General features: G+C 31.9%; 1 protein-coding gene across 1 annotated transcript in view; it reads right to left on the bottom strand.

The window, feature by feature from the left end:
* The window catches only part of LOC108575511 (formin-like protein CG32138), a 79,271-nt gene extending 70,073 nt beyond the window's left edge, over positions 1-9,198 (bottom strand). Inside the window, exon 1 of the mRNA XM_017938328.1 lies at positions 8,798-9,198. Within this exon, the coding sequence (XP_017793817.1) occupies positions 8,798-9,016 (219 nt within the window). The 5' untranslated portion in view covers positions 9,017-9,198. The remainder of the gene's footprint in view (positions 1-8,797) is intronic.
* Positions 9,199-10,542: the final 1,344 nt, after the last annotated feature.

Raw genomic sequence — 10,542 nt, 5'->3', positions numbered from 1 at the left:
TTATCGCCGCTGTTAAATTTATATACAGGGTGATCCTCAATTATTTTCATTATTAGTAGACCGTTCCAAATTTTTTTAGTCACAGAGAATACAGTTTCGAAGGATCTCCAAGATAGTGTCCTTAAATTTTTTCTACGTCCTTTTTTAAATAAATTTTCAAGCTCACGTTTAATGTCTTCATGTATAAATTTCGTATATAATAAATGTATTATACTGTGCTCGTTGAATTCGTCTCGATACCTGCTAATTAATAGACAAAAAAGAAACTATAGGGTTATACATAAAAATATTGAACGTGGCCTTGAAAGCTTATTTTAAGAAGAGACAGAGAAATCTAAGGTCATGACCATGGAGATCCTTTAAAATCGTATCGTTGCAAAAAAATTTTCATCGGTCCGCTAATAACGAAAATAATTAAGGTGGTCACGTTAGGTGGTCCACCCTGTATATTTATCTAAATCATCGTCGTCCAGTTTTCTAAATAATTACTTTCAATTTTATTAATGATATACAGTAAATTCTCTACAAGTGTCAGCCAGTTTGGATTCTACAAGTGTCAGCATAGATGGTCCTACGCCTAGGCTGCTGCGTGTAAGGCTACACCACTCGGTTTCTTTTACGAGATTTCATGGCTGGACAATTCATAATAGAAAAATATAATTTCTTTAATTTTACTTTTTTTCATCTGAAATTTGTTTTAACATGTTGGTGAGATTTTTCTGATGAAAATGAGATCAAACACGATATAATTTGAACAACATTTACTTATTATTAATACTTATTGAGTAATTAATTTAATGTCGGCCTACCTCCACGTAAAAAAAAAATGTAGGGCCGATTCTACAAGTGTCAGTGAAACGGCAGGCCAATTCTCCAACTGGCAGTCAAACGATAGGCCAACTCTATGAAATGTAATACAGGACGTCTGTTTTATCTCAATACAGTGAAATATCTGACGTGACAGTGAACGTGTTAATAAGTAAATGTTGTTCAAATTATGTCGTGTTTGATGTCATTTTCATCAGAAAAATCTCATCAATATGTTAAGAAAAATTTCGGGATAAAAAAACGTAAAATTTAAAAAGTTGGTATTTAAATCGCTTGGTTACCTCGACTGACGCTTATCTTTTGTTCGTGTCTACGTTCGGCAAACTACAAAGGCGGGCGCGAGGCTCGAAAACGTAGTCCCTGACTCTACAAGTGTCAGGTTTAGATTCCTTGCGGACTGACACTTGTGGAGAATTTACCGTAATTCTTTCAATCCATATTGACTACTTTTTTGACTACAAATTCTTACGAGCCGCCACTGGTATAAATACCAACTGTGAAAATTTAAATAAGTAGAAGCATACAGTGTCTTTCAGCGCCATCAAGTTACAAGCGATGGAAACTTTTCCATAGACCTAATAATTTTTTTTCTCTTATTACTGTTGATGTGTAAGAACGAAGTTTCAATTTTATCCCACGCGCATTTGAAATAAATAAATGATGTTTACAATATACAGGGTGCAGCTGAAGGTATTGTATAAGCAGGCAGGAGGAGGTAGAATAAAATTTGTTCATCCGAGGCTTGTTAGTTTTCGAGAAAATCGGGTTATCTGTATACTAAATAAAAATATTTAGTTTGTTAATTTTGTTCGAACCTACTTAGTTCACAACTTAAGCATGCGCCACCACAGTACTACTCAGAACGATGAAAAACACGAGCAAAAATTACCGCAACAATTTGTACGTTGTGATACTTAATTTCCCTTTCACTTCGATAGTTCGTTGCTAGACCCCTGATAGATCAGTCTTGCCGAAACGACTTGGGATATCTAAGAATAGCACCTAAGAAAAATATTGTATATATTTCTAGTGCAACGGGGGTAGTTGTGTTTGCTGTTATAACATAACGTTTCGAAAACTTTCAGTTTTGCATCGCTTTGAAATTTTTTATCTCGAATAAAATTATTTGCGTATATTTATTTGTTGCGAAATAACACAACAATGTATGCACGTAGTGTAACTAATTTATGTGGGCAAAGTGTTCTCTGACGCGTGAGTAATGGCCCATTTATCGTGTTAAACAAATTTTTCAGTACCTTATTCTTATTTCATTTTTTATTCGAAGAACTTAAATGTTATTGCTGGATAGACATGAAAATGACCGGTATCAGTTTTGGTTTGAAATAATACGCAAGTAACATTTGAAAAGTGATCTATCATAGCAAATGTGCCATTGGCTAAGAATGAGTCACTCAAGCCATTATAAATCCATTAAACAGTATAGTTGATTGTTCTGTTTCTGTTTTTAATATTGAACTTTTAATTTTTGTTTACTGTGATAAAAGATTTAATTTTAAAAGTACAGAAAGTGTCAACAACTGTTGACATTGAAAGAATTCTGTATAGAACTATAAAACTTTATTGCATAAAGAATTTTCTAATATCGCCTCTTTTCTAACTATTGAAAACACAAACTGCATCATAAAAAAATCGTTTAACCCTGCATAATCAGATTTTTGTTTACTGTTGAAGGAAAGCATAAACTCTGCAGTTTAGTATACACTCTCATTTTGGTAAGAGGAAGCAAGAATTAATATTTAAGCCACTCAGAAGACAAAGTAACTAACTCCATCAAATGAAATTTATTATATTTTTTAAATTTATGAATAATTAAGTGTTAAGCATGTGCTTTGCTACTAAAATTAGAAGAATATCAACAAGTGGAGTTAATCACTTTGGCTTCTGAGTGGTTTATTTACTATAAATAGAGTACACAATGGCAGTGCACTTGTAGATTACAATACTACTGCGTTGAACAAACAAAATGAGACTTATCAAATATAAATATGTACATAGATAAAAAAGTCTATTATTTCAAGACATACAATAAAGGATAATTTTGAAACAGAGATATTTATATTTATTTATTTTACATTTTATAACAGATCCCTTTATTACCAATAGTATTACTGTAATAACAGATTTTATTTTAAATAAAAAAAGTATGAAAATTGAACAACTGTTGGAATTGAAAACTTGTTAGATGATCTAAAAAAATATATTCTTATTTTAAAAGCAAATGAACTGATTTACATAACTGTATTCAAAATTATCAGGCTAAGTAAATGTTTTAAATATTCAGAATTTAATTAATTGTAATTAACACTTTAAACAAATAGTAAGCTCATAAATTGATGTTGTGTAAATTACAGTCTAATATTTCTCACAAATATCAATTTTATATTTATTTTTTAATTTATTTCAGAATTTATTGTTATAATAGATTTCCCAGTTTTATGTAAAAAATATTCCTTTAGTATCCATGTTGAACACATGACTTGTTGGCAGTGCTAAAGATGAATTAAAAATTATAAACTGATTCAACACATTGTGTACGATACTTGACACAGCAAAATTAACATACATAAACATTCCACACAAAAAATAACATTATATTACACCCTTTTCAATTAAGTTAAAATTTGTTCTAAATTTGAATAACAACTTTCTCATGTTCAATGAGCGTGTAAACTGGATGAATGAATTAATTTTAAAAAAGTGTTCTAATAAAGTGTCAAATTATGGTATGATTAAGGAGAATTAGGATAGCAAAGAGCACATTATACCTCTGTTGTTAGAATGTGAAACACGAACAGATCGAGAAAAACTTTCGCATGGTTCTAGAGCAATTCTCGTGAGTAAAACCGTGATTTCTATACGACGCACGACCAACTACCGATGACTCATCGATAAGAATCTATAATGAAACGAAATCCCACGATTATTTCAATTGACTAGCAAACTATCAAAAGCAGCTTCGAAGCTGTCTTACATTTTACCGCAAAACAAAGTAATCGTAATAAAATCATAGTATTTAGTTTTGAAGCCATACGGATGCATTTTGCAGAATATATAATTTATTGTTTTACGAGATTACTGTAAAAAAATTTGGTACAAAATATAACCACCGAAGTAGGTGATTTATTTTAGGTGAAAAATTAGAACTTGAAAATTATAAGTCCAAAAGGAAAGATATATAATTAATAATCAAATATTTTTATCTCATTTTATTCACTACTTAAAGAATTCTAAAATATAAATTTACCATTCAAGAATTACCATTCGCGCTTAAATGTAATTAAATTTTAGCTAATACAGTTTTGTGGTTGACGTTAATTTTACAATGCTTTCCAAGATTGAGTTCTTTATAATAAGTATAAGTTATTAACCAAATATTACTGTAACTATATATCTAATGTTAATAGTAATTAATTTTAAAAATCACACTTTAAACTGAAATTGTAAAAATTAATGCGTTTTATTAAACTGCTTTGTTATACTTTGTTTCAGCATAATTTATCGTTATATTGCACTTCACGATATGAAAGTTGAATCACTGTGGTTATTATTGTAAGCATTACAAGATATATGAATGAATATAGTACATATTTGTGGGATTAGTAATTTCTCCTTTGCTTTCAAAGTTTAAGTTAATATTACCATTGATAACAAATTATTGTAATTAACCATAATTAAACTATATTAGTTAATATTTCACTGACAGCTAAATTTTTAATTGACTATAAACTAGTCCATTAGTTACTATGATTAAATTATTATAACTAAATTATAGGTTATAAATACATGATTTGAAATTAACATTAATCTAAATTACATATTCCTTTTTCTGTATGTGATTTTCTACTCTAAGGCATGTAATGCTGTGTACATAATACTATCACAAAAAACTACATAACATTAGGCTAATATTATCTAATAATTAATAGTAACATATTTAGTAAATTCTCAACTTTGTCTCATTAAAATAATTATTAAAGTCTCAGTGAAGTAATTATAATTAAAAATGTTTGCAATTTAAAATATTAACAAGTGTTCAGAGTATTTGTTTTCAAGTGTGTTGCTTTCTATTTGTCATGAAAAAAAATCGAACTACGCTGTGGAATATAAAAAAGGAAACACTATCGTCTTACAGAAAGCCTCCGATAAGAAGCATTTAACTTGAAACATTATTAATGCGTTCTGCAAGATAGTTAACGTTTTTCTGGATGAATGATTACTTAGATAACTGTAATTATATGCTAATTAATTAAACACTTTCTCCTATCGTATGAAAAACCGGTATGTAATAATTTTTGTCGATACTAAGGCATTAATATATTAATAATCGACAAGACTATATGTAATAATCGAAAAAAGCAGTACATATATGTTTTATTATAATATTTAACAAGCATTACACTTTTAATTAGGAAGCATTTACGTATATAATTTCATTTAAATATTGTTACACCACAATTGAAGACGTGAGGAAGTTTCGGTATGGCGGATTATCGTTATAAAATTCGTTAGTCACATTTGACCGTCAGAAAGGTGCCGAACTCACACTGGCACGTCATAAACCCTCTTGGACAGAACCACCGTCACAACAACGACGAACATGCATTGTCTAACCCAAGGGCACCGAACGCACGCGGTTTGTAACCACGACCAGGCAAATGGCTTTCCAATAATTTTACATACCTCGAGAGTCGAACACCACAGGCGTTAGGTCCAACCGAAGGGAACCTTCCGGCCATACAATTGTACCGTTTTTCCCACATCCGTATTTTTTAACAATTTCCTTCTCCTAGAAAGCGTCGTACCAGATACACACCTAACCTCAAACGCACACCAACAGAAAAGCATGACACCCACTACAAACACGCGGTGACTGACCAATCACGAGGAACCCATGTTAATAAAAGCACAAACGTAGTCACTAACACGAGATTTTTCAGAAAAATACGAATAACGGTAGACTTGTACATAGAACGCGATAGTATTGTATCACATCACGAGAGAACATGGAACATACTACGTTTCAACAAGGCTTGCGTGATTAATTTGACAAAAGGCAGCGTCTCGATATATCGCCGTGAACAAGTGTAAACGGGATTTACGACCCCGCGAAATTCAAACGAATTGCGGTGTACGGGACGCAACAAATACCATGAATCAAAAGTGAAAAGAACGAAAGAAAATGAGAAATTTAGAAACAAATAATTTAATTACACGATAAGTTGAATTACTATCCGTTTCATTTTATTTTCTTACGAAACGTGCAACAGTTATACACTATTTATTAACGGTATTTATATACCACGTGTATTAATTTTATTCTCAACGCAAAAAAAGAAGTTTTGTGATTTAAATTTCCGATTAAATTACACACTGTGATTAATTCCACTATTTATTACATACACTGGAAGTAGTATAATTTAGAAGAAAAAATTATGTTCCATATTTTATCATTGAAAGTCAGGTATAACGCGAACAACAGTTAATCGCATGTTTAGCTCGTTCACGTACAAAAATACAAGCTCACATAACTGTAGCTATATGTATATAGAAAAAAAATTAGAAATACAATTTGGATTTATTATTTCGATCTTATTAAATGCGTCATGCGGCTCGCGCATGCGCATACACACTTCATAAAAATATTTCCTATAAAAGTTGCATAGTTTTATCGAGGTCATTATTTAGTAATAATAGTTTTATTTCGTTGGAAGGGATTAATGAAATGTAACGGTCAACTTTGTTTTTGATAGCCTCTTTAAAAACAATCTCAACGACTCGATACATAATATAAACAACTATACTAATTAATATTTGAATGATATACTCGAACTACTATTTGTTCGTACTATTTGTTTAAAATTAGTACAATTTTTTTCAAATTGTAAGCAGTGTTCTGTAAAATATTAGAAAGTTCTTAGAATAGATAGCACTGTTAGTGAAACAAGATATGAATGATGAAAAATGATTCAGTAAATAACATTTCATTCAATGGTTAAAATTATTTTTAATTCATAAACTGTACAATAAAATATAATATCGTATGAATAAATCATTGGTTAATGAATACTATAGAATGCATTCATGATACGAAAATCGTCGCAATTATTGATATTAAAGAACCAGATTACAGAGGTTAAATGCTATGACGAAGAAGAGGTTAGATACACGAAAGAAGGAGCAACGAAGACAGCGAATCAAATGACCACGAGTTAATGCGAGCCGTAAAGGCACCTCTTTGTTTACGATATATTCGTAGTTACCGCGATGGTCGTCTCGATGCACAATCGAATCTTATTTGGTGAGAGCCGCTTCTACGTAGGCGTTATTTTGTGCTCTTTCTCATCGTCACGCCTCTCTTCCACGCTGCATGAATTCTTGCTCTCGACCTTTCGACATTTCCTTCCAGAGAAAAATTAGTAACCCTTGAGCAGACAGTCAACCGTTGTGTCAAAAAATTATAACTCTTTTCAAAAATCTAACAGCCAAGTCTACTTTACGAATATTTCATAATTTTGCGTTTCACTGTTTATTTATTTTTTCTTTGCTTTACTATTTAAAGCAAAGTACATAGAAAAGTTTTTACCAAATAAAAATATAAGAAATAAAATAGATTTAAACGTTGTTACAGTCAAAAGTCGAAATAAAACGAATATAGATAGATATGCAATGCAGATAGATATCGATATTGCAGATAAACCCACCCAAGTTAAGGTATTAGCAGCTATATGTTACAGACCTCACGTGTTGATACCAATCAGCTTGTTACTTACATTACACCTTAGGGATAGTAAAGATAAGACCACTCGTACGTACCTTGACGTACGTATAGGGTTAAAAAGCACGTCAAACTCACCATTGTCGAATATATTTCCAAATCTGTTGATATTTAGTTCGAATTATTTTTTATCCAGCGATCGTATCTGTTAATCATATATTCGCAAGACGGATTTCAGATTTTTATTATCATAAAACGAATCATTCGACAATCGTTGAGTTATGTGATTTACGATCGATTAAAGTAATTCGATTAATATCCTATTACTGTTGGCGTTCACGCATGTCCAGGCAAATGGAACCTGTACAACACTTCAAAAGACAGCTTTGTAAACGTCGTTTGTATGCACGTCGATGCACATTTCTCTGAAATAGCGTATTCATCAATGTACACTTTAAAGAAGAGAGACAATGTTACCTTAAGAAATAAAAGAAAAACAAATATGAACGTTTTTAAAAAATCGCTGCATCTGTATGAACATAAGATGCGTATCTACAGTATAATGAATTTAATGTGGTAGGAAAATATACTAAAACCAATGAAATTTGGGGGAAAAAATTGTTACAAATAATTTTATATTTTTAAAGGGTATTTACGCACTTCCACCTTAATTTAATAAACCAAATTTTATAACGATACAGCCAAAACAACAAATTTTGCAGTCGTGAGTTAAAAATATTACTAAAAATAAGATTTACACTAGATCGTCGGCAATGGCAACATCGTCTCTCTATTCGATTCTAAGAATCTAACACTATCTGTGCCAGTACTGAGTTTCACGATTCTGTTAGAACACGCCGAAATCCCATATTTATAACAAAAAATGTAACGTTTTTGTAAAGTAACTGAAGTGTATGTAGACTTCTGTGAACTGTACGTTTACGTTTTTTCAATTTCTTCTGAAAATACATCCATATATTAAGCAAGTTCGAGGTTATTATGTGTCGCTATGTAAACATAAACGATTCTGTAACAATGTGCATCCTCAGTTTCTTTTGATAAGTCGGATATACGAAATTCAATACATAGATGTATGTAGACTCTCGTGAATGACTGTACATCAAAGAAAGATTCCTCTAAAATGAACCGTTGCATCTAATTCATGGACATATGCCGGATGTATGCATTAGGGTCGAGAGGAATCCGGAGAAGCAGAAACAATGTTTTACTCACCAGCACTTTAGTGAAACGCCTCTCGAGCTCCGCAGCGTCAGGCATTGGTTGCCTTGGCGCGCCACGGACGCTGCCACTCCGTGCGTGCGGTCCACCCAAACTTCCCATGCCGAGGCTAGGTTGACAGGATTGATGAGGCGCGCCGCCCTTGACACCACCGATGAACACTTCGCGCACACCGCCATCGCTTTCGCCGGCACGGCTCTGCACGATTCCCATTGTTTCACTAGTGGCTATTGTATCCTGCGCTCTTTTCGCACACGAAAATAGTGACGCACGGCAGCAGTAGCGGCCAGCACTGTCACACCACGAGAAACGTCAATAATGACGATCGCGACAGTTCATCTTTACAGGAATATAAATCACTTTTCTATTAAGACAAAAGTCGATAAGCAAATGACTGGAACCGGTCCGCACCGGGCCGTGCAACAGGTACCAAGCCGTCCATTGCGGACACAAAGTCTCACGAACGTGCGCGAACCAGAGCACGATCTAAACTCCTATATCTACACTTGTCGAAGCGTTCGCTGCATCTGTGGTATCTTCGCTACTCTCTGACCAGCACCAGCGCCATTACACATGCGTGGTAAGTGTCTCGTTTTAGCGCCCCCTGTATCAATGTGATTCCTTTAAAGTATGATTACGTTATATAAAGTTGGTAGCCATGAAATTGTTGATCATTTCGACAGAGATGGAAGCACGTACTGCAATGGCGGTTAAGGGAACTAGGACGCCATCTAAGAGAAAATTTTAGAAAAGAAATCTTGGTTAATGCTAGCCATTTGTTAAGCTTGTTACATCCGTTGCATACATATGCATGCGTATAAGATTCAGAAAATAACCAAAAGCGTGCAATGACTTGTATAAATGTTATTTGAGCTAGTTTTTAATTTTTATGTATTATCAAATCCCGATAGGTTTTTCAGTTAGTACACAAAAAGGACTATAGAAATTTTACAAAAGTACAGCAGAATTAAATTTATATTTCAATAAACCAACGAGTATTAATGACAATATAGATACTGTAATCATTTACCGAATACAAAATACAATATAAATAACGTTTAAAGTAGAAATAACATTCAAAGTAGAAACGTAAAAGAAATTGAAATGTCAAACAACTTACGATATATTTTCATTTATAATATACACATTTTTGCTATTGGTTGTTCTTATGATAATAATTAAAATTTAATTACTGTATTTTCATAACACATGTTACAAAATATTAATTTCGTGTTTCAAAATAAAAATATTTTTAATATTATTTAAATAGATTCTTTAATTTGAACACAATTATATATATTCAAAAGTAAACTTTTGCTTAAACGTAATTTATTTCTTTACTAATATCTTACTACATTTAATCGAATAAAGAATATCTGAATGTGCGCAGTGTAATCTGTATATGAAATTATTGCTCTTAAAAATATTGCAAAAATAATTTGCACGAAGCAAATACGAATATAAAATAATAAAGTAATAGAATAGACTTTTCTGATAATATATTTGCAAATATAAAAAAATATTAACAGCAAAGTATCAGATCAGTAATAATTTTAAATAAAATTAACAACGTATATGCATTACATTTAAAACTATCGATAGATTGATGTACAAAGGACGCCATTTTTTCGAGATATCGATTGGTCGTTTAGCGTCATAAGATAAATAGCATGGCGTCGTTTTAGTGTATCGTTTTCTAAAAAACATTACTTGTAAATATTTGTAGATTCTATGAAACA

This window comes from Habropoda laboriosa, unplaced genomic scaffold, assembly GCF_001263275.1.
Source record: "Habropoda laboriosa isolate 0110345459 unplaced genomic scaffold, ASM126327v1 scaffold317, whole genome shotgun sequence".
Classification (NCBI taxonomy): Eukaryota; Metazoa; Arthropoda; class Insecta; order Hymenoptera; family Apidae; genus Habropoda; species Habropoda laboriosa.
This window is presented reverse-complemented; position numbering and strand designations above follow the sequence as displayed.